Source organism: Equus quagga, chromosome 11, assembly GCF_021613505.1.
Source record: "Equus quagga isolate Etosha38 chromosome 11, UCLA_HA_Equagga_1.0, whole genome shotgun sequence".
In the NCBI taxonomy this organism is placed as follows: domain Eukaryota; kingdom Metazoa; phylum Chordata; class Mammalia; order Perissodactyla; family Equidae; genus Equus; species Equus quagga.
The window spans coordinates 7,287,614-7,312,907 of NC_060277.1; the positions used below are offsets into that span (position 1 = coordinate 7,287,614).

Below are 25,294 nucleotides of genomic sequence, written 5' to 3' on the forward strand. Positions count from 1 at the left end.
ATGTTAGCTCAGGGTGAATCTTCCTCAGCAAAACAAAACAAAAAACTGAATAGCAAATGGCTTTCAATGTCTCTCCTTTTTAAAACAAAGCAAGTAAAACTGATGAGTCTCTAAGACAATCTGAGGAGTAATGGAAATTACTGATGACTAACGAATACTTAAATATAAGCATACTAAAAAGAAATGTCAAAAAACAAGCTTCTGGGGCTAGCCTGGTGGCGTAGTGGGTAAGTTTGCACACTCCGCTTCAGCAGCCCAGGGTTCGTGGGTTTGGATCCTGGGTCCAGACCTACACATCACTCATCAAGCCATGCTGTGGCAGTGTCCCACATACAAAATAGAGGAACACTGGCACAGACGTTAGCTCAGCAACAATCTTCCTCACCACAAAACCAAAAAAACAATAAAAGAAGCTTCACTAAAATTTAGCACCATTTACATAAATTAATATTCACTTGATAATATAACAGCCATATTTTATAAAGATATCTCTCACTTCTCTAAAATGTTCTCATTGCAAGTATTCTCTAAAAGGAACTAAATACTTTGGAAATGTCTTTCACCAGGAAAGTGAATTATAATGATCAATGAACATGAATTAGGTATGGAAAACCATTAATTCAATTTTTTAATCAAAATATAATGGCTTTATTATAATTATTTTACAATTATATAATTTTATAATATGTTGCTCCTACTACTTTACACAGTATATCCCAAAACTGTAAGGATTAAAAACAATATTCCTCAACTAAGATATTAGTATTCAGCAGTTATAAATGGTTAAATTAGCTACTGGACATGAAATGGTTACATTTCATACTGGTCATGAAAATATGAAAGGAAGATTAAAATATTTTTCCAAAAATGATAGACGACAGCCAAGATCAGGGGGAAGTGGGTCTGTGTGTGCACTGACGTGTGAGCATATGCTGGGAACGGGGTGTGTAAATTGTACTTCCAGAGCAGGAAGTCAACTAAATACAAATCACCAAGTAAAATTAAAGGATATTATTTAGAAATATATGCTATAGGTAAAAATCTGAAATGGGAAAGAGTGGGGCAGAGCACTGCTATCTTTCATTATAAATTTTGCATTCTTATTATTTTCAAACTATGTCCTTGAATAAACACTAAATTAGAAAGAGCAGCCGCCGTGGGAGATGTCTCACCAATAGTCATAGCTCTCATCCCAGTTGTCGAAGTGCACGAGGAAACGATTGTCCACCATATCTGTTACCGTAGCAACACAGATGAACCCAGGATTCTTTTTGTCTACGGCTTCAAGCTTCATTCCAACTCGAAAGCCTGATGGGATCACTGTCTACGAAACATACAGATTTAATTAGAGATAAGCGCACACTTAACAGCAAGACCTGCACCCTCTCTGCTCCTCCTGCTCGACGGCCTGGCGTCCGTCAGTGGTGTTCACATAATTTAAGAACCGTGTACCAATTTCACCACCAGGTCTTCTTCTAACAAGGAGCGATAAATAAACATGCCCTGTTGCTGTATTCAATTAACAATCCAGGCCTCAAAACCAACACACCCACAACCTCGCAGAGTTTACAATAATTTATTGGAATACGCACTTTGGTACCTTAGTCAGACGACTATGCTAGTTAGGAAAGTTTTATTCACTGCATAGTTCACTTCTTGTTTTTCTTCTCCTTGATTACCGACTTACCAATGAAAATTATTTCACACATAATGTGCACTTAATCAAGTTAAAATATGTGTGAGTCAGTACAAACGCACTCCCACTTCTGAAAAGATCTCTCAAAAGAGGGCTGTACAGAAAGTAGGTCATCTTCATATATGAAAGGCTGCAAATTATTACAACTCTTACTCAACACTACAGATATTATGTACAACAGCACCAAAAGAACTGACTGTTAATACGTACAGCCATTCAAAACCGCTTGCAATATGAGGAAATCCACAGATTAGCAGCCGTCTGGGACACGGAACTAACACAATAAAAGTCCAATTAAGTGCTTGAGGTTCCGTTAAATGTAAACAGTCCTTACAATCTTTTGTGAGGAAAAATATCTCTATCTCAGAGAAGTGTCCTTGGACCTCAGCTGTGCCATCACAACACACTACAAGTCATCTGCCCTTCTAAAAAAGTCTTTCTGTCCAGACTGAACAGATACTATTCTAATTACTTTAGCAAAATAGACGTTATCTTTTTACTGTAATTATACAGCCATTGTTACAAAAATATAGACAGCCGTATATCTGAAGATGTCAGAATTCAGTCCCGTCTGAATAGAAGGAGCAGGCTCTGATTCTACAGAGCAATCTTTACTATACATTTAAGTCCTGAAATTATTTATCAGAGTTTTGGCCATAAATACTTGAGTGTTTTGACATTGAGGAATCTCAAAATAGAAAACTTAATTGCCTCTTAGATACCGAACACTTAGCCCGAAATTAAGTTGTGTGTTAGCAATGCACAGAATTTAAGACAACGGTTCAAGGCAGTTCATCAAATCCCTGACTGAAGTCATCGTCAGAGGACCAGGCAGGGACGAGGAAGCGCGCCAACAGCTGCTGAGTTTCCATTTAACTCCCCTGCTTAGTCTAACTCCCTAACTCAGCCTAACTCCTTGGTCTCGACAGAGAACATCTATGACAGCGCAGAATTCACATTTCAGCAATTAAGCTATCCCCTCAATTGAAATATTTTAAAATACTAACCTGGCTCATTAGCTCTACTAATTACCTAAAGACACACACACCCTCTTCAGTTCTCTAATTCAAGCTGGCTTACATTCAATTTGATCAGAGAATGTTTCAGCCATTAGACAGATGCCCCAAAACAACTGGTTAATACACTTTTATTTCCAAATGGAGGGGATCTGGAGTAGGTGAAAAGGTTTCTCCCCACTCCTGATATTTATTTCCATATAGGGGGAACCCCATTGGTAAAATATTCCTGCCTCTCTCCACACTCACTCACTGTTATCTGACTGGTGAATCTGGAAGGAGGAACTGATCATACGCTTGAGGGTAAGCTGGCCTGCAAAGCACATGGCTTCCACGTTGTTCCTCTGCCCCATTCCAGTGCTCCTGGGCTTGGGTGGTCTGGCAGGGAGGGGCAGTAAATCTCTTTGATTCTAGGGCTCAGAATCAAGCAGCTCATTTGTCAGCAGATGCTATGCACGCCCTCCAACAGAGCCCTTATCAGTTATAAAGATGATATTTTGGTTTTCCACCTGCTTGCTCTCTGTTCTTTCCAATTACATCAGAACTTGGGCAAGGAAGAAGACAGAAATGTATTGAGCCTCCTCAGAGATGCCAACAGAGGAACATGTAATGGAAAGTGGGAATACAGGTTAAGAAGCAGAGAATCCAGACACATCCAGACTTTGCTTCTGTTTTACTGCAATACAAAGCTAGAAGCTGGAGTAAAAGAAGTCCTAGTCTCCAGCCTGCGAATCTAAAGAAGGCCACGTTCATCTCACTATGTGATCTTATTTAAGAAGCACTCCTAAATAAAGGACAATAACAGTAAAATATCCCAGTCAATTTAATGTTTTATGCAGCTTAATTGTAAATTACAGCTGGGTTTTGAACTATGTTGCCTTCTACCAGTCAATAAAAAAAGACAACCAGGATATGGCTATAAAACAGATATTTATTCATGAAGATTTTAAGCTAATTTTAAAGTTTAATTAAGATAGTACTCTATTTACCAAAGCAATAAAATTTATTATAGTTTCTTATTATCACTTTTCCTTTGGAAGGGAAAGTATTTTGAATGTACTTACTATATTCTGATTTTCAAATAATGACTTGGGAGCAGCTTGAGCTTTGCATGTCTTAAGATAGGTCTGCCAATTAAATTCTTCTTCTTTATAACCTAGGGTGAGCACACATAAACAGACTCGTAAAATATCAAAATATTTCACACCACGTTTTCCATTCCCACTTTCATCTATAACTTCAACATGCAAAGTCAAGCAATCAAGCGATTTTTTAAATAGGTAAAATTTAATTCATAATTTATAACTATGGATTTTTATACACAGGCTGTGTTTATTTCCAACAAATTGCATACTTTTCAATTCTGAATGAATGGTAATGGGTATAAAGAACATGTGTATTTTTTTATTACCAGGCCATTTCTATCACTATTTAGGCAGAATTCCTCAGCAGACTAGCGAGCTAGAGTAGTCAAATTCTTTATTTTTCCTTCATCTATTCTATCTTGGGAGACTAACTTGTAGGAACAAGTGGGAAGCTAGAAAAAACAGTAATAAAACAGATAAAATCTTCTTGGCCCATCACCACAAGAATGACAGTTTATGATTTATGAAGTGAGCATGTTGGCAAATTACAATCATGGAAATGCCCCTGCCTTAATTTTCACGATTTACTGTTTAGTGTTGTTAAAGCCAACATCTCCTTAAAAAAGGAAACTGAGCATTTTACTTTATCTGCTCATGCACTCTCTTCTACTTCCATTAAAGTCCAGACGGCAGCATGAAAAGAACAGCTAATAATTCACCATAAATAGGAGGTAAATTTACATAAATTTAGATACAGCTTTTCTTTTTCACCCTCATTTTTTCTATGTATTTTGGTTTAATCCTTCAGCCATCTGAAAATACCATTCTGCCGTTAATTTTTCACTTAAAGCCAAACGATGGCTAGTCCATTAAAAAACAACAGCCCTGAGACTAAACATCGAACCAGTAACATCGACTAGTAACCTGGATCTTTGGCATCAAGTAAAGAATACTGAATGAAATAGCTGAAAAGGAAGGAAAAAAGATATTATTAAATACACTAGGGATGGACCAAAAAAGATGGTATCAAATATTTTTGGATCTTTATATAAACATGAAACATGGCAAAATCATTGGCAGATTGTTTTATAAAGAACTGAAGGATAAAAAAGTAACTGCTATTAATTCAACTCCCACCTAAACCAATTTTTAGTGTTATAGTCTCCTTTCCAATCTCCTAAACATTACAATCTACAAGTTCAATGTATAATTTTTCAAGATTTTCTATATACTAAAATATCAGTAAATAAACTTAGCTGTGTAAACAGGTTCAAACTAATTTTTCAAATCAGTTTTTTCAAGGATATACGAATGCGTGTATAGATACATATAAAATAGAAGTCTGTAGCTAAAATTTGTTTGTAGCCAAAATTCAGTATCATGTAATTGGTATTTTATACGCAAATAAGTATATGGACAGAGTTTACTCTCTTAAACAGGATTCTACTTTTTAAATTTCTTTCATTTTAACAAACATTTTTCATTGTGGACAATAAGCTTGAATTTGGGCTTCTCTGAATAATCATAGAGTCTGAATTCTTAAAAATTCCAAATAAACATGTAAGAAAATACATTTTTGCAGAATTTAAAATGTGAGATAAAAAAGTGACAATACCTTTCGGAGGATGGAGTTTATGGCCAGTCTTCTCACACCACCCAACGGGGTGAATATCCAGAGCATCTGCATTTACCCAGAAGTCATAGCAATCAGAATACCCATCAAAGTGCAGTTTTATCCGGTATCCACAAACCTGAAACACGGAAAGCAGGCTGAGTGATGAAAAAACAAAAACATCCAAAATATTTGTGTACATGTACAAAAATAAATTAACGTGGACATCAAGTATTATATAGCCTATGTTAATCAAAGCACCCACGTGAAAAGCAACAAAAACAGCAAACAAACGACAAAATCTAAACGCAAAGGCTATGATAGTGGGAAGAGCTGAACTTCAGTGTTCTGGCATGATCCCCAGTTACACTAGGAGCACATGGATACGGGGTGAAGAATCTCCCACATGCACATATCCTCTCTCCATTCCCTATGTTGTACCAGCACATGTCATCAAGGAGAGCCGGCAGGGAAGCAGGCAGCCCGGCACAGGGCAACAGCTCCTGCAGAGTGGGAGGATGCCCGGGGTGGAAGCCCTGCTGAGCGCTGTCAGATGCCGGCTCTCTGTCCTTTATAAAGCTCTGCACAGGGTGATATCCGGCCAGATCAAGGCTGGTACAGACAAGGAGAGAAGTCAATAGACTCCCCTTCCCAGCAGTAGCCAGATTGGGAGAAAGAAAAAAAAAGCCTCCTCTAATTCATACTTAGATGAGACAGGCTCCCTGGAATGCCAGTGAGAACGCACTTTATGTAACACTCGCTGGACGCTGAGGACGAACATCTGCCTAAAGGGCCCCACTTGGGGAAGTTCCGAGTACAAAGGTCACACGGGTTTATGGGGCCTCAGCTGGGTCACGCTCTGCGTTGGGCTCTTAGAGACAAGCTCAGCCTCTCAATTCTCTTCCCACTAGCACAGCAGATGTGTTCAAGTGGAACCACACCCCACACCAGACCTCTAACCACTCCAGGAGCACCTGCCCCACAGAAGCCTGAACAAGAAGCTTGAGGCTAGAGCGCAGAGCCAGGGCAATTAACAACCCCCAAATAATTAGGTAGCTGTACAGTTACTGCCATGGAAAGTTCTGTAAAACATATTGTTAAAATTCAAGTGGCAGAACAAACTAAGATGAGTCAGTTTATGAGAAAAATTACAGACGTGCGAGTCCGTGTGTGTGTTTATGTGTATCTGTTTCTGTGTGCACGTATACACATTACGTGTGAACATACATACACATAAGTATACGTATTTATGCACACATTTATATACCTACCTACACATACACACATATATGAAAATCACAGTAAAAAAGTCTGGAAGGATATATGCCAAAATATTAACAGTGATTTCTTCTCAGAAGTGGGAGTGATAAGGGAGAGGCAAAAGGAAAAGGATGGACTTTTAACATTTTATCTTCGATACTAGTATTTTTTAATTAGAATGTATTGATATGTTACACATATAAAATTTACCACTAAGCTGACACCCCCAGAGAGACTGGGGCCCCTCTGCAGAGCCGAGACCGAGACCCCTAGATGCACAAGCTCTCAAGAAGGGCAGGTGGCTGTCCCATGACCACATCACCCCACGCCAAGAAGCTCAGGGGCTGCTTGTCTTATAAGCCTTGGAGGGAGGCAAACCCACCCTCCCTACACTCAGCTGTCTCTGGTGAATGTCTAAGAAACAAGCCCCGTTAGTAATTTCTCCCTCCAGTCCCTCAGGGTCATATGGCTCTGAGCTTCTGCCCCCTTGAGCCAACCTCCCTCTGAGAGAGAGACTGCTCCCCCCGCAATCTCTCTACTATGCCTTATGCCCTCCGGAACCCTATGCTTTGGGAAACGGTCTCCTACGTCCTCAACCTCCTTGTTAAAAGGCATATCTAGCTTGTCCCTCGGAACCCTTCCATCAAGTGGAGGCTGCTCCCACTTCTCCCACTTGCCATCCCTCTGAGGCCTGAGGAGGGGTGACTACCTAGGCTACGCCACACTTCTAGGCCTGTTCTCCACTCTGCTCCTCTAAGGCCCGTGCCATGTGGCTGCACGCCCCCGCCCTTATCATTCATCCTCCGGAATGCTAACCTCCCAAACATCCCTTCTCACTCATCAGACACGAAGCCCTGGCTTCCTCCCTTCCTCTCCGTCCTGAGTGGTTCCCTCACGCACATGGATGACTCATCCAGTCCCTGGTGCCCCTACTCCCTGCGTTTCCTCTCCACTTCAAACGCTCACTCCCACGGAGCCTGTCTCATCAGAAAGTTCCCTGCCTCTCAACTGTTAAATTAAAGCATCCAACCCCATGAAGATGGCCTCCTATTCAGTCTGCTGGCCCCGTGACTCCCCACACACTTCTTCCTCCGTCTCAGCGAGAACTCTAGCCTCTCACACTGATCCTTCTACTTTCTCCTTAGCCTCCTCTTCACCCCGAGCCTTTCTTCCTTAGTAATCACCTAAAACATTTTCTTGCCAATATTTTTAAATCGTTGCCCTGATGTCCTTCCCAAAACATTTGCCTGACAAAATTCCATTATCCCAAGTATCCCCCTGGCCTGCACCCAGACCTGGTCTAGGGGCTGGTGCTGAGGGGGAAAACTGACATAAGCCAACCTTCCTTATTCATGGGTTCTGTATTTGTAAACTCACCCACTTGATTGAATTTGTAACTCAAAATACTACTTGTGTCTGGGGACATGTGCACGCACAGAGTGGTGAAAGATCTGAGCTGCTCGTCGTGAAAGTTCCCAGCTGAGGCTGAGCAAGGCTACTGCCTTCTTGTTTTGTATCTCACACTGTGAGCCAAGTGTCCTTTGCACAGTCTATTTAGTGCCACATTTTTCCCATTTGTCCTTTCTGTTGGTGATTTTGCTGTTTAAAATGGCCCCAAGCATAGTGCTGAAGAGCTGGCTAGTGTTCCTAAGGGCAAGAAGGCTGTGGTGTGCTTACGGACATGTGCACGTTAGGTAAGCTTCACTGGGCAGGAGTTACAGGGCTGTTGGCTGTGGATTCAATGTTAATGAATCAATACGAGAGCAATTAAACAAACTATGGCAATTCAGTGAAATGGAATACTATCCAATGGTTAAAAATATTATGTATATATGATATAAAAGATGCATTGTCAGAAAAGCAAGTTGCAAAATATTATGCAACATTTATATGTAAAAAAGAGACAAATATACGTGTACATAATTTTACAGGCAGAGAAAACATCTGGAGGGAACACAGTGAACTCATTAGGGTCTTTATCTCTGGGATATGGAATGAGGAAAAGACGAGGTGGGATCCAGGACTTTTATTTGTCATAACGTATGCTCTTACGCTAGTTGAAGTTTTCATGATGATCAAACATTACCGCTATAATAAGAAACTACACAAGCTGAAATAAATCTCCTTCAAAACCAAGAGCTGAAACACACACACACCTTAGAAAGGTCCCCTTCTCCTCTATAGCTAAACTTCTCGAAAGCAGTGTCCCCTTACTGAATCTGTTTCCTCACAATGCTTGCATAAAACTCAACTGTTCTGAGAACTAACACAAGCTAGTATATGGAAAGCCTTTTGCTCAGCACCTGTCCCACGGTACCCTCTACGTACCTGTACATTATTATTTACTGTGACTGTCATCATCCAGCTATCAGACGTCACTATGTTCTGTAGGAGCCAAGCTCCTTACAAATTCACTAAGTCACTAAAAGAATACTATGATAACTAAAACTAATACTCAAGAGCATCCTATTTTTTTGGAGGGAATTTTTAAAAGATATATACTCCTGGCTCAAGGGATGGAGCAAGGTAGAGGCTAGCACAGGAGGAAAAAAATAAATTATAAGAAGTGTCCTCACTAATACATTGGACTAAGATATATACAATTGACTTGGACAATTTTTCCTGAAAAATTTCACACAGACACCTATAAATACTAAAAAAATATAAATATCTGTTGGTGTGCTCTTTGTGTTAAGGAACACAGTATGGCAGAAGCTACGGAGTCAGATGGACCTGGGTCAAATCTTGGTTCTACCACTTTGAAGCTGTGTGGCCTGTATACATCACTTAAACTCTCTGAGCTTCAGTTCTGTCATCTACAGAACAGAGATGAAAACACGTGAACTGCACAGAGTTCTCGTAAAGACTAAATGAGTAAATGTACACAAAACACTCGGCACCATGCTTGGCATGAAGGAAGCACTCAACAAATGGCACCTTTTCTCATTATTAAAACCCCATAATCACTGTTTTATTTTAGAGATAAAGACAAAGCAAAGCTTACCTCAGCCACAGTGAGGACGCAGTACACGGACTGATGCTCGGGGTCCACGCCTTCTAATTTCATGCCAACTTTAAACCCATTTTTGTTATATGGGAAGGATTGATACTGAAATGCAAAATCACCACAGTTTTAGTATTTTATTCTGAAGGCCTAGTTAAAAATATGAATAATTACCATTCTTAAACAAAGACTATTTAACTGAATACATAAATAACTCTTAAAAGTCCAAAAGGAAAAATTCACCAAATAATCCAATGGAAAATGGACAAAGACTATAAACAGGTGACAGAAAAGGAAATTTAAATATCTTACATATGTGAAAAGATGCTCAACCTCACCCGTAAGAGTCACACAAAGTAAAACTGCACTAAGAGATCTTTCACCTATCAGGTTGGTAAAGATCAAAAAGTTGGATGACACCGTGTTGGCTAGGCTCTAGAGACAGACACACAGAGACGTCCCTAGGAGGGATGTAAACTGGTACAACCTTTAGCAATCCCATGATAGCTATAAAAAAAGAATATTCTCTTTGACTCAGCAATTCTAATTCTAGGAAATTATCCATCAGAGATACCCACACGTGCAAAATGACAGGTCTGAGAGGTTAGTCACTAAAACATTTATATGGCACAAGATTCATATATATATATTCCATGTATACATACAGTATCCCATCTCATGTCTGCTCCATAATAATTTAAGCTGCTCCCTATTGACTGACATATGCATGTCATATGCATGTGGGTGTCATATAAATGTCAGTATGTCATATATGTGTCATGTGTTGACATATATATATCTCAACCCAAAGGGAGCAGCTTAAATTATTATGGAAGAGACATGAGATGCAGTATCATGCATTAATATAAAAGAATGATGAAGGGAATCATGAACCGAGATGGAATAATTTCCAAACCAAGTTAAAAAGGCAAAGTCCAAAACAGTACGTGTGACATGTATGTCATCATTTGGTTTAAGATGGGGAGGAGAGGATTTGTGTATAAACATCACTTATCTGTACAGATAATTTTCTAGGAAGGGAACATAAGAACTGCTAACAGGAACCCCTGCAGGAGGGGCAGACAGGGACCTAGAGGTCAGTGCTCCGAGGGACAAACTCAAATCTTCTAGTACTTCTATACTTTTAACACATGAATGGATTACTGACTCAAGTGATTAGCTGTATTGAAATTTTCAAAAAAAGGTAAATAAGTCTACTCTGCAAAGGACTAAAGTAACAGAAAATAATGATATAGAACAAGTTCATATGTGATTACTATGATTCAAGTTACGTGTTCCTAATGTAGATTTAATCATCCTAACATTTACTATTCATCACTTTTTTAAAACTCCCCACATTCATACATACACAACAAGATCAATGGCAGATAAAATAAAATAATTTCAACCAGGGGTCAGCAAACCACTGATTGGTCCGTGGGTCCAAGCGAGCCCACCTCCTGTTTTTGTAACTAAAGCTTTACAGGAATACAACCATGTCCACTCATTTATATACAGTCTCTGGCTGCTTTCATTACAGCCACAGTTTAGCTGTTGCAACCAAGACCAGATGCCCCACGAAGCCTGAAATACTTACTAACCGGCTTGTTACCAAAAAAGTTTACTGACCCCTGTTTTAACACAGGAGCAGCGGCTCCTACTCAGAACTCCACTTGGTGTCTGTGCTTTTAACTGATTTTAAATCACCTGTGATAAAACAGTTCACTATAGTTAAGATGATGCAGTAATCCATTTTTAGATGTTTTGTTGTGACATTACATAAACCTCAATAACTCATTTTTATTCTCCCAAAGCCAAGAGGTTGACAGAAAATTTCATGCCGGTTTTCATTTATCTACTAGTTTGTCAGTAGCAGTACAAGTTTCCCTCTTAAAATTAGGGAGTGAAAGCCCAGTAAATGTTGACAGAAGAGAGTATGTGTGCGTGTCAGTGTATACCCATGCACGTGGCCCTGGGGGAAGGTGTGCATACATTAATGCTAGCTACCCCTCCACATAAGTAGACAAGTGAACAACAATATGTTTGAGAAATTATCCCAAGTCACAATTCCTAAACAGAGGATGGAAATGCCAATACTAATTCCAGATCAGTATTCCTGCTCCTTTGCCCCTACAGACAATGCTCTCCAGAAGGCCCGTACCTCCTTGAACAGTTTCGCTGGCACTGCCACAGCTTTTTCCTCTTCCAGGTAGGATGCCCAGCACCAAGTTTTCTTTCCTTTAGGAGGCAAACCTGAAAGGCAAGTGCGACTAAAATGGTAGAATTTCCAAATCTAGGAAATCACAGAAATATATTGCAAACTCTCACTTCCCCAACTATCATGAGGCCTGACTCTTCTCTTACCGCCACAGCTGGTATTTCTCAGTCTCTTCCTGGCTCCTCTACCAAAGAAACAAGAACTAAGAAGTGAACCGTGGTGCACATCCACAGTTATGAGGGTTGAAGAAAGAAACAGAAGAACTTAGAGAAATTGGAGAAGACACAGGAGGAAACCAAGATAGAAAAGCGTCATGGAAGCTACAGAAATTGAGTGCTTCTAGAAGCAGGATGCTCAAAAAATTTTCCCTAGGAGATCAAGAAATTGAAGACTGAGACAAGTCCAGTGCATCGAGTGATGAAGGAAGGGCTGCTAATCTTAGAGGGTGGGGGGGGTCAATCCAGCGAGGGCCAGACTTTGCACAGTAGAAGGATGAAGATATGGAGTCAGCTAATATTGATTTTACTTGAGATCAATTCAAATAATGGAAATGAAAGGAAGAGTGTAATAGCTTGATGGGTAACAAAATTGGGGGAAAGGCATTTTGGGGATGAGATTTTAACAGGCTAAGATGGAACTGATGAGGAGAAAAAAAACTCTGAATACCTAAGGGGGAAAAATCAGTGACTGAAGGAATCACGTCCCAGAAGAGCCAGGGCCCAGAGAGCAGAAATTAAGAGGGAGGACGAGAAAGCTTAAAGACATTTTGAGGCAGAGAGCAGAGTGATCTCAGTGATGAAACACAGAAAGGTACTGAGACGGTAAACCTTCCTCAAGAAGGTAAATGTTAGGCGGGGTGCTTGAGGAGGGCAGAAATATTTCTCATTCTGTTTTTTTAAGTTTGGCAACTGCACTAACATCTGTTGCCAATCTTTTTCTTTTTCTTCTTCTTCTTCTCCCCAAAGCCCCCCAGTACATAGTTGTATATTCTACTTGTAGGTCCTTCTGGTTGTGCTATGTGGGACACCCCCTCAGCGTGGCCTGATGAGCAGTGCCATGTCCGCCCCTGGGGATCTGAGCCAGCGAAACCCTGGGCCACCGAAGCAGAACGCGCGAACTCAATCACTCAGCCGTGGGGCCAGCCCTCTAACTCTTTTTGAGGAATCAAGAGATGAACAAGTGAAGAATGCATCTAATCACTAAAGAGGAGCATTGGGTTCATGGTCCTGATGTGTAGGGACAACATGCCTGGGCAGGTCAGAGGAGGGGCTGCACAAAGTGGATGACCTACATGAGGGAATGGCCAGGCAGATGTGAGAGGTCAACTGGATAAAGCTGAGTGGAGGACACGACCTAAGGTCCATGCAGAATATGGTGGCTAGTAAACCCAGTCAAGTATTAAAGCGAAGGGCCTGAGAACTGGATTCTTCATGAGAATAAAGTGTTGCCTGAGGAACAATGAAAGAAAAAAGGTACCACATCAGGAGGTTGTGGTTTGAGAGGAAACACTAAAAACTCAAAATTCTTAGGAAATGAACAAGAAGAGAGATTTCAGTAAAAGCGCAGAAGTAGAGGATACCTGCTCAATGGAAAAAGAAAAATGTTCTCATGTTTGCCTTAGAAAGTTACTAATTTCCATTTTTTTCCCTATCTACTTCTTCAAAACCCTAATTTTTACTGACAAAATTTAATCAAAGAAAAACCCACAGCAATACTTTACGTACCATAGTGTTCATTAAAATTAAGACTAAAACATCTACCTGGGTGAAATATTTTCATTTTCATGAAGTTACAAGAAAACCCTTTCTTTTAACAACTCACCCTGCTTCAACACAGCTGAATCAGCCCGTCTTTTCCTTCGGGCCCTCTGTGAGCCCCTCAGGATTCTTCCATCTTGTTTGTTCTCCTACAATAAGAAAGGAAAATTATGATTTTTAGAAGTTCATGAAATTGGCACTAACGAAAAGTTAGAGAGCTGTCAGAAAGTATTATTTTTTTGTACTTTTCTTCAATTTCACTTCATAAGTTTCAAGGAAAGTAAAAATATAGGTCATTTGAGAACTGTGTTGCTTTTGGCCTGAGATCATTACAAAATAAGAACATTTCCAAGAATTCCATTCTGGAATAGCACAGATATCGCTCCAGTCTCCTTGAAACGCTTTCCCCTCTTAGCTCCTTGACCACCCTGTGCTGGTTTTCCTCATACCTCACTGGCCCCTCCTTCTCAGTCCCTTTGCTGATGCCTCTTCCAATCCAGTCCCCTTCTCTGCTCTATCGAATCCCTCTCCCTAGGTTTTAAAGATCACCTGTATGCCCAATATCCCCACTTCATATCTCCAGCCCTGACCTCTTCCCTAACTTCACACTCATGGAACCCAACTGCCTACTTAGGATCTTCACGAGGATGTCTAACAAACATCTCAAACTCACAATGGCCAAAGAACTCTAGATTCCATACTCTAGTCTTGCCTTTCCATTCTCAATAAATAGCATCATTATCCAGTCAATTGTTAAAGCCAAAAACATAAGAGTTATCCCTGATTCCTCTTTCCCTCACACATCCTGACAACCCTACCTCTAACATCTGTCCCAAACCCACTGACTTCTATCTTACATGGCACTCTTAGCTAGTCCACTCCAATAAACTTGTAACTGGTTTCCCTGCTGCCACTCTTGCTCTGACAAGTCAAAGCTAGAGTGATCAATCTAAAACATAAATCCTATCAAAGTTTTCCCTTGCCTTCAGCTTTCCAATGGCTTCCCATCATACTCAGGATAAAATGCAAACTTATTACTCTGGTTTACCTACCATAGAGCCCCACATAGCTGGGACCTCTTCAGCTTCATCTCATTCCACTCTCCCCTAACCCCCAAGGCTCAACCATACTGTTTTTTTTTTCTAATATCCTCAAATAAAACATGCTACATACATGTGTTCTTACGTTAGGGACTTTTCCCTAGCTGTTCTGTTGCCCAGGGGCCTCCTCACTCCTAACTTTACAAAGCTGGCTCCTTCTTATTACTCAGATCACATTGTTCACAGCCAACCTTCACTGGGAGGCCTTGTTGACAGCCCCACTTAAAGCATTCAGCCAATCCTCGTGCCCTATTGTAATTCCCAGCATAGCACTTAGCACAGGCTGACATTTCTCCTGTTCATTTTGTTTACTGCATGTCCCCTTAACAAGAGTATAATGTCCCTGAAAGGAGAGACCCAGTCTTCCTGCTATCTTATTCCTACCCGTATTCCCAGCTCCTAGAACAGTGACTAGCAAATAACTGTTGCTCAATATGGATCTCAAGGGAAATGCTTCAAGACCTCAAAGTTCTTTTTTCATATAGAGCCATTAATATATACTTTAGGGATAGATATGTATGTTTTGATTAGCACATTTTGAATTAGTTTTCCCAAAATATAGCTGACATTGATCTGCCATTTTCTACCTACTCAACATAGTTTTATGAGATACGTTTGCAATTTACCAAAACGGGATCGGCAATTTGCTATCGAGAGGAATTTAAGATTCATCTGCGAAACTGAAGGTTTTGCTGCTGCCTCTCTCTCTCACTCCAGCAATAAATTCCAGGACATCCTACTTCTTCACCATGAGGAAGGGGTACTATTATTTAGTATTCCCATTGTGCCATGACGACAGTGACACACAGAGGGGGAGGCATTTAACTTGCTGAGGGTAATGCAGAGAGTCACGGAATCAGCACCGGAAGTCACGTAAGAGGGTGCAGAGCCAGCACCTTTGACCGCGATGCTACACTTAGGAAGCACCCCGTGCTCCCTGGTAGTCGTGAAAGAGATACTCACCATTTCATCATCCCGCTCTTCTCCATCCTCCTTGGAGTCGGCTTTCAGAGATAATTTTGGTTTTTTCTTCCTACTACACTTAGGATCTTCTTCCTCATTGTCTTCTCCCATGTCTCTTTCCTCCTTCTGATCTCTGTTGTGTTTATAAACCCAAAATAGTGACAGGAAACAATACCTATCAAACATCTACATGTTGATTATCAATACAGAGTTTTTTTTAAAAAAGTCACCCTCCAAAGGAAAAATATTTAGCCATCAGGAAAAATGCAGAGGCATTAAAATATCATAAATAAGGAACATTCAAACCATCGTCATGGATGACACTGTCAAGGTAGAAAGTGGAAGTTAGCTTATACATTAATTTCAAAAGGGGACCAGCACTATATGTGAAACAGGTTCTAACAAGTTTAAAATTATTTCACATCTGCCATCCATTCTAATAAAAGAACCAAATATTTAGAGATAGTTCAGTCTTCGGGGCAATTGTAAATCAAAGATCTAGCAATTATTAAGAACGACAAGTCCAAATGAAATAGGCCAAGTGTAACTTTGTAAAATACCAGTTGGCCAACAAAAACAGATAATTCCCAAGCCTGTAATGATTAAAACACATAGGAAATTCCACTAAAATATAAATGTCAAGTCATTTATTTGTAGTATACAAATATATGCAAGAAATACACCTTCTCGGGGATAAGCTGAACTTTGTCAGACGGTCCCCAAATGGCAGTCGCACACCACTGTCATTCACAGCTGATGTCCCTGTCTCGTACTCCTCAGTCCAGCCTGCGATCAGGAGTAACATAACCCATCATACTACTCACTACAGCCATCTTCCCTCGGCTGAGTCACCATGAGCAGAAGCTCTATCTCATTTGTGGAGTTTTAGCTGATTTACCTAACAACCCCCGAAATATAAACAAACCTGTGGTTCTATAAACATCAGTATTATCAAAATGTGTATGTAGCCCAGAGAAATTTAAATACTCTTAGCTGGAGAGCAATCAAATGTAAGCAAAAGGCTAAAGGAAGAGGCAGAGGTTGTACTGCAGGTAGGACTTAGGCCATACAACTCAGATCAGACATGACCGAAGTCACCAGGTCCAGCAATGGCATCAGGGTCCATGTGACTCTAAAGAAAAAGTCTCCGGAAAAAAGGGCATGAATGGGTGAGAGACGTCACAGAGCCTCTGTATTCCCATGCACCAGGACCTTGGACTATAAAACCACTTTATAAATGGAACAGGGCAAAAACCTACTTGTCTTTGATATGCCGAGCGCAATTCTGGCTGCAATAGTTTCCTCCAGAAAGACACTCATCTACGTTGCCATACTGACAACAGTTCTCACAGAATTGAAGCCCGTCTACTTTCACTGGATCCTTCAACCTGAAAGGCATCCCAGTCTTCTCTGAAAAGACTACAAGATGAAAAGAAGAATAAAAATATTAAAACCACGACCAAAAATATTCCAAAATACATTTAAACTTTTTCTTCTAATAATTTTGTTAGCAACACCATTAAAGAATAATGTTTGTTGAATGAATGAATGATCAAACTAGAGCATTTTAGAGGGAGAAGACGATGGGCTTGGCAGGAATCACTCAAATAAATTTACACAACAAAAAAAATTCTGCAGAAAAGATAAACAAAAGCTTGTCCAAGGCTTTTTCTACAGAATTCAAAGTAAAATGAAGAAAATTTCATTAGTCACTAAATGCAGAAGATGAAACCATCAATCTCCAGAATCCTATTTTACAGATGTATCTTTGACAAAATTTTAAAAGGTTATCTACGTTATTTCATGTTTATAACCTGTTGATGAGTAATTCTGTTTTGCTAAATCAATGTCTCTCTATTTTACCTTTAATGTGGCAGAGCTCCTGAACCATAATTATCCAAATCATTTAGGAACTCACATTTCCTTTCGCCTGAATTGTTAGGCTCATCATTCATTCAGCAAACATTTATTAGGCACCAATTTACACTAGACACTGATCATGACAGTACAGACCTTGCCCAAGAGAGCTCACAGTCTGGAAGAGAAGACAGGCAAGAAAACCAATATTTATAATAAAATGTGATACATGCAATAATTGAAGCATGAACAAGTCCCAGAAGTAGGAGAGAGGAAGAAGTGATTCATTCGGCCTGGGGTGAGGTCAAGGAAGGACTTCCTGATAGAAAGCCTCAACAGGGTTTTGAAGGCCAAAGAGGAATTTATCCACTGGACGAAGAGAGAAGCGGCATCCTGGCCAGAAGAAACAGCGCAGCAAAGGCAAAGAAGCACGAAACCACCGGAGGTGTTGGGAGGACTACGCGGAAGTCAGTGCTGCAGGCACCGTCAGAATACAGGACAAAGAAGGGAAGAGAGCTGAAGAGACCAAGCGGGCCAGTGGGTGCGTGCTGCACAGATCTTTGCATGTTTTGCTCAAGAGACAATGAGAAATTGGTGAAGCGTCAGAAAGGCATCTGCACAAGTTCCTCTGACTTCAGGGAGCAGGATAAATTGGGTGAAATCAGGAGCAGAGTGATTCTTTAGATGTCTGCAATAGTTCAGGTGAGAGTTGGTAAGGGCCTAAATTAAGGCAGTGGCAGTGATCATTAGTAGAAAAAGCCAGATCTGAGACATATTTAGGAAATAAAAAACAAGAGGATTGAGTTAACAGGCTATGGGGCTGGGGGGAGGACAAATTCAGGATGACTCCTTGATTTCTCGCTTGTCCCCTGTAGGGATGGTGCTACCACCACCAACTGAAATATGGGGTACAGAAGAAACAGCAAGTTTGGGGGGAGGGGAGAGAGAAATAGAAAATGAATCGCATTTCAGACATGTGGAGTTTGAGGTACCTGTGGGACATCCAGGTGGAGATGTCCAGTAGGCAGGTGGAAATACGGGCCTGGAGCTCAGGGGACAGGTCGGGGCTGGAGATATAGATTCAGGAGTCATCAGCATATAGGTGTTAGTTACAACCATCGGAGTAGATGAGAAAAAAGTGGCAGGCTTTTGCTAAATCACCTGGGTAGGCTATTACAACATGGATTTACTTGACAATTTCCAATTAACCTTGTTCTAGCACAGATCTGGCATTAGGAAAGAAGACAGTCTATAGTTACTTTAAAATATTAAAAGCTGGTTCCATCTCAGTTTCGTTAAAGAAATTTACCTAAGAACATGTGACATGAAGATCACCCAGGCTTTTCCAAGTTCCAGCCTATTATAAACCCTTAGATATTCTCATTTTAAAACTCTCAAAAGAAAGAAATGACAACGCAGATGACCCGTTCTTACCTTCTTGAGCGGTTGGTACCATCCAGGTTGTGGTAGCTGTTGCTTTTTTAACATTTTCCATTTCGCTCTCATCTGTAATAACTTCCAGGGCTCCAAACTCATTTACCCGAAACTAGTGACAAAATGGTAGAAAGGAGGTAAAATTTACAAAAGAGCCCAGAACAGTATCATTTAATAGCTGACATATATATAGTCTTTAAGCAAATTAATTATGCTTTAAAAGTTAATTTAAGCAATTAGATCGAGAGAAGCCTTCTCTCAATATTAAGCCTTTTGCATTTTACTAATTTTGGAATTCAGGGAAGGGGGACTAGAATGAAACAGCAAGGCATTTCTTTTTTTTTTAAGATGGGCCCTGGGCTCACATCTGTTGCCAATCTTCCTCTTTTTTTCCTTTTTGTTTCTCCCCAAAGCCCCAGCAGACAGTTGTAGAACCTAGTCGTAAGTCCTTCTAGTTCCTCTATGTGGGACACTGCCTCAGCACGGCTTGACAAGCAGTGTGTAGGTCCGCGCCCAGGATCTGAACCAGCGAACCCTGGGCCACCCAAGTGGAGCGTGCCAACTTAACTGCTACGCCACCCGGCCAGCCCCAGCAAGGCACTTCTTAAGGGTATCAACAACCAACCCTGCACTGGCCTGGAGAGTTGCCAGCTCACTTACATGGCCTGAAATTTCAAACACCATTTTTTTTGCTGAGACTTTTTTCTAATTCGATATTACTGCTATTTAATAATCAAAGTTAGTAAAAGGGGCATTATTGTCTCCCCAGCAATCAACGTGTCTCATCCAGTTCACAGAGAAGGAATATCTCTGTTCCAAAAATAATGACTCACACATCTTTATCTTTATATTCCAAGACGTGAATGAGGAAGGCTGAAGCATGAGCCCAATGATCCCCAGCACTCCACTTCCTCTTTCTCTCATTGTTCTTTAGAATTCTCCAGAATAGTCACCTCTAGGCCTCCAAAACAATGTGTAATATCTATGAGATCTGAACTAGTCTACCAGCTACAGGCCAATTTTATCACTAGAAAGTAAGGGCATTTTGATTTCAGACATTTTGACTCCAAATATTGAAAATCCCTTCTCATCTTATGGCAAGCATCAAACCAAGTATGTTTCTGCAACAGCCTGGCTGTTCTGTGTGTGTGTTGAAGGCTTACCCACTACCTACGTGCAGGGGCCCCATCCTCTTTGAAACAGCTAGTTCATAGTTCAAAGTTTTCTCTATTTCTTCTGTTTTTCCATAAGAAAGAATATTAGAAATCCACTAATTTTAACAGGTAATAAAAAGCTACAAAGCTCAAAATTCAAAAGGATTATAAAACTTTTTACCTAAAGTTTTTAGATCTTTCACAGAAATATATATGAGCAGGCAAACATTTAGTATTGAAACAAAGCCTTATATTTCCCAAACTAAAGAAAATCTATTTGGTCAACATACCAATGGAATGATTTATTTTACCAAACTAGACTCAGACCACAAGTCAGAAAAATCTTAAGCAAAAATTACCAATAATTATTCCTTCCACCAGGTGAAAATAGCACCTTAAGTAAGTTTCTGCACATAGTCCACAATGATTAAAAGCCATGTAGACTGAATAAGTTGAAATAGATAAGGGAAGGGAAATATTTTCTCCCTATTACATGTCCAGATACAAGTTCCCAGGTATCACATGTAGACTATGCCTGGTTAGGTGTGTTCACCTAAAAATGTCAGTCTAGGAGGTAGCAAAAAGTTAACTGGAATGAAAGGAGCTAAAAATAACTTTACTTTTTGGAAAAAAAAAATTTTTTTTAAATGATCAACTCTGAGAATAGACTATTCCAAAATAAAGCTGACAGTACCATCTACTGGGCAAGAGCAGAAAAAACAAGCCATGATTATTAATTAATGATATTAAAGAATATGACAAAATAAATTCTGAATGAAAATTTTTACAAAAACCAAAAAACCAATAGGCATGAACTTTATAATTCAGTACAGGCAAGTAAGGTTATATTTGTATATGATGACATTAATTTATACTTATAAGGCAAATACAAAATGCGAGAAATAGCACCAAATATTTACATTACACAGAAAGCCTCCTGTGGCTTAAGTTTCCAAATTTATGCTAAACCGCAAGCCACCGTGCATCTCAAACACTGAGAAGGAGAACAGCACTGAGTGGAATTTTCAAACCGCACTTCAGACCTCTGACACCTGGAAGCTTTAGGCTCAAATACTTTCAAAGTTAAAAGGTGAAATTCCCACAATACAACATTTAATCCCATTATCTTTTCCTTCTCCTAATATTTATTGCTAGTAACTGACCTAGAACCTAAGCACAAAGTCAAGAGGTAATAACACTTAGGGACACAGTGAACCCCTGTAAGCCAGGGATCCATGGATTGATTTAGGGGTTGGTGAATCCCATGAAATAAATGCAAAATGATGGTATGGGCACATATCTATTTTTCTGGGGATAGGGTTCATAAATTTCATCATATTCTCAAAAGCACCCTATGACCCTGAAAAAATAAAGAACATCTATTCTAACCAAAGTTACTTTATCTCAAAAATTAACCTGAAAGTGTTTCCAAAGTATATGATCATATGCAAAAAGATACAGGATCACATTTTTTTTTCTGGCTTCTCACTTTGGATTTACTGTATCTTCCACAATATTACTACTATCATAGAAAATGTTGGACAATATAGGTTGTTGGGTGCTGCTAACATAACTGGAGTCCCACAGCTGGAATTCCAGAAAGAGTGCCACATTTCCTAATATTTTTTTTTCCCCAGTAAAACACTCACATTCTGAAACCGGTAAAGCTTTTACAAATGGTTCTGGAACCATGGAAACTTGATATTACCACTTTTATTTCTTTTTCTTAATGTTACCTGTTCTTTTAACCTAGACATCTAAAAAGCAGTATAAAAATTTATCAGGTGACTCCATTCTATAACCAAGAATATTAAAATCATAAACTTTACAATAGGGATTTATTTAAAAAAAATCAAACAGACTGGGTGACTTTGTAAATTTTTCTGTTACTGGATAAATCCAGGTTAATCAGAAACCATTATGCCTGAAACACATAAGCAGTTGCAAAGGTTTCTGTCTGTTTGTTTGGTTTGAACTACGTTTAGCTGATTCAATTTTCTTCTTTATTTTTGCTTGTAGAGGCCAAGGATCTTTTGCCTATTTTTTCCTGTCTTTAACCATAGATCATTAAAAGACACTGCTGAGGTTACTATTTTTGATTCATTATTTTCAATGTTGAAGTGTGAGTTTTACTCACCAATATGTTTTATGGGAGAAGATACTTGGTAACTAATTTGAATATTAGTAACTAATGATCTGATTTGAACATTAGTCAAGACAAAGCGAAACTGTGCATTAAGAGTGTGGTGAATTTTCCAGTTGGGTTCTTCTTTGCTGCTGCTGCAGAGTCTGGCTCTCCGTTAAGTGGCAACTATTCTTACTAGATAAGATGCTATCGCTCTCAGGAGTGTATCTGCATGTTATGGAGGGACTCCAAAAGACTAAATCCTTATGACCCAGAGAAATAATTCTCTGTGGATAAATTTCAGACACCATTAGAAGTTCAGGCAGAGAAACTGCTTAGGGACGGGAAGCCCTACCACGTCCCTTTCCACTACCACTTACTGCCTGCCTGTTCTTAGGGCTGACCTTGAGATATTAACCTATGAATACTAATTTGCGTTTTAAAAACACAAATTAGGCAATGGTAAAGTTTCCAAAGCTTGTTTAAGCCAAAATGCCTTGTTAATGACCACAATATTGTCAATAGGGCCAGAGGACAGCAGCTGCTCTCCCTTGACACTGCACGTTCCTATGCTAGTGCTTCTGGAGACCCGCCTGCTTCCTTCCTCCGGTCCCTGCCCCCTCAACGTCCTCAGGCAGTGCTTACCTATTTTCAGGCACATGAAGTGACATGACATCTGCTTACCAAAACCTCCTGACCCCTCCAGCTATGATAATACCTCCTCTAACTGGCTGTAACATTTTCCTCGCATCTCTTTTGATATGAAAACGTTTTGTCTTGTTAGACTGTGGTATAGCAGTGATAAGCGAATCAATTTTAAAATTAGAAAAGCCTAGTTTTAAGACCCAGTTCTGCCAGTAACTGCTGGACCTTGAGCAGATGACTTAGCCACTCTGGCTCTCCGTTTCCCCATCTGTAAACTGACAACAGTGATAGAGACTACCTCTGAAAGGTTAAAGAACATAATTAAATTGAAAGATGCAGGCAAAGTGTTCATCAGAGAGTAAGTTCTCTATTCTTTGCACTCCTGCACCCAAACAAGATGCTGCTCGTGCTTGATATAAGGGTTATAGAAGGGTTAGTGAGCCCAGTGCGGACAGGGCAGAGGGATGCCAGCAACGGGGAACAGTTCAAAGGAACCAAGAAGTGAATCTTCAACTGGCCGTTTGGGCTAGAAAGGAAACAGGGTGGCACTGAGGAGTGCAAGGAGACGCAGCCAGAGAGGAGAGTAGGGGCCAGAGCGCACCAACATGGCAGTGGCGAACTTAAGGGGTTTGACATTTACTGGGAGACATCCAGGCAACTGCTACAGGATTTCAGCAGAAGGAGTGATAGAACTTGACCCGCCAGCAATCAGGGGGCTTTTACAGAGAAAAGTTCTTTCAAAACGGCAATAAACTGCAGTATAGAGAAACCTGTTCCCATGATGAGGACTTGAGTCTCTGTGTATTGGCTGAACTAACTTCCGTGGGTTATCTCAGGGTAGTGCACTGTTTATTAGGAAACCCACGTGCCTATCCAATTAAAATACAGGAGCTTCAATAGTGTAAAATAGGCAAAGCATGATGTGAGAGAGTAAATTTCATGATTTATTCAAAGTTTTTTCCAACATCTTAATTTTGTAAAAAATCAGTTTCTCAGATCTCTTAAGCAACTTGAATTTTAATAGGAGCAAGTGATTCAGAAATCCTAAGTAATATAATCAACTGGCTAGTCCCTGAATCTCCTGAGATAAAAAGGGTTATAAGGTACAAAACAATTCCTAAATTTTCTTTTTGAAGTGGGGTGTCAAACTGTCTACAGGGCAGAAAGTGAACTGGATACACGGCAATTACCCAGGTAATTAGAGGAGTCTAAAAGTCAAGTCAAATAATCCAGCTTACAATAGTCACTAAGTGGCTTAATTACCTGATTGCCTTAATAAAAGTAGTAGGTTAATTCCTAAAATCCACTGCTTAGAAAACCTTCAGGCAATCTACGCTTCTTAGGGATGGAAATGTCACTCTATCGTCAAAATCTAACTAAACAAAAGTTAGAAACTTCATCATCCATCTGACACCAAAAAGAAGCCACTGAGAAGGGATAAAAATGAACAAGAAAAATAAGGGAGTGAAGCAATAAAAAAACAGCAGTTTATATAATGTATCACAAAGTCAGAAAAGACAATTTAAGTGTTTTACATATTTTTTATATTACATATTTTTTCAATCTTCATAACCACTTTATGACTCAGATCCTGTATTCCCATTTTACAGATAAAGATTCTGAAACTTTAGGGAATTTAAATAACTTGACAGAGCTCATGTAGCTAATATGTGGCTGACATTATCAGAGTCTGGAAACAGTTTTTCTTTCTCAAAACTTTCAGCACTCTATTTCCATTATATCTAATCCAGATGAACATTTGGAGACTGTTAGAGCAGATAAAATCCTCAGTATTCATTTAATTCCTTATTTTACTGAAGAGGAAACTGGCCCAGAGAGACTGACTTGTTCAAGGTCACGCAAAACTAAAACTAAAAACTAAATCTCTTCTCCAGATTTCATTAAACCTCACTGTCATATTTTTGTGCAGCTAAACTCAGATAGCTATGTCAGCAAATTGCACTCAATTAAACCTAACGCAACCAAAACCAAAGTTTTTTTCCAATGACAGATTGTCCAAATCTCACCACTGAAGATGAACCAGGACAAGCTTGGCTGAGATACTTGTCAAGTAGCCACTAAAAGGGACTGGATCTCAAGAGGTCAATATTAGAGAGCAGGAATTTCTATTCAAGACAGGCCAGAACACCAAGCATTTGAGACGCCAAGCTAAGGGACAGCCAGTTAGGGAGATGGGAAGTTCAAATACCTGAGTGACAAGTACAAACACAAAGTCTAAAGGGCCACAGACAGGTTCAAGGTCCCAGAGATAGGATCAGAGCAAAAGCAAATGAGAAATGACAGGTGGGGGTGGTTGGCTTCCCAGATGGGTGCCGTGTAACCAGGCCTCACAGGGCAGTAGACGTGG

General features: G+C 39.9%; 1 protein-coding gene across 4 annotated transcripts in view; it reads right to left on the reverse strand.

Annotated features, from left to right (window-relative positions):
* L3MBTL3 (L3MBTL histone methyl-lysine binding protein 3) overlaps positions 1 to 25,294 on the reverse strand; it is a 113,913-nt gene that overhangs the window by 67,606 nt on the left and 21,013 nt on the right. For 3 of the 4 annotated variants that reach the window (XM_046677578.1, XM_046677577.1, XM_046677579.1), the window contains exons 4-13: positions 19,003 to 19,114; positions 18,561 to 18,635; positions 16,971 to 17,130; positions 15,712 to 15,844; positions 13,713 to 13,797; positions 11,835 to 11,926; positions 9,674 to 9,778; positions 5,413 to 5,548; positions 3,777 to 3,868; positions 1,173 to 1,324 (exon numbers count right to left, since the gene is read on the reverse strand). In XM_046677578.1, the coding sequence (XP_046533534.1) occupies positions 1,173 to 1,324; positions 3,777 to 3,868; positions 5,413 to 5,548; positions 9,674 to 9,778; positions 11,835 to 11,926; positions 13,713 to 13,797; positions 15,712 to 15,844; positions 16,971 to 17,130; positions 18,561 to 18,635; positions 19,003 to 19,114 (1,142 nt within the window). The remainder of the gene's footprint in view (positions 1 to 1,172; positions 1,325 to 3,776; positions 3,869 to 5,412; positions 5,549 to 9,673; positions 9,779 to 11,834; positions 11,927 to 13,712; positions 13,798 to 15,711; positions 15,845 to 16,970; positions 17,131 to 18,560; positions 18,636 to 19,002; positions 19,115 to 25,294) is intronic. The other variant, XM_046677580.1, reaches the window with a different exon arrangement.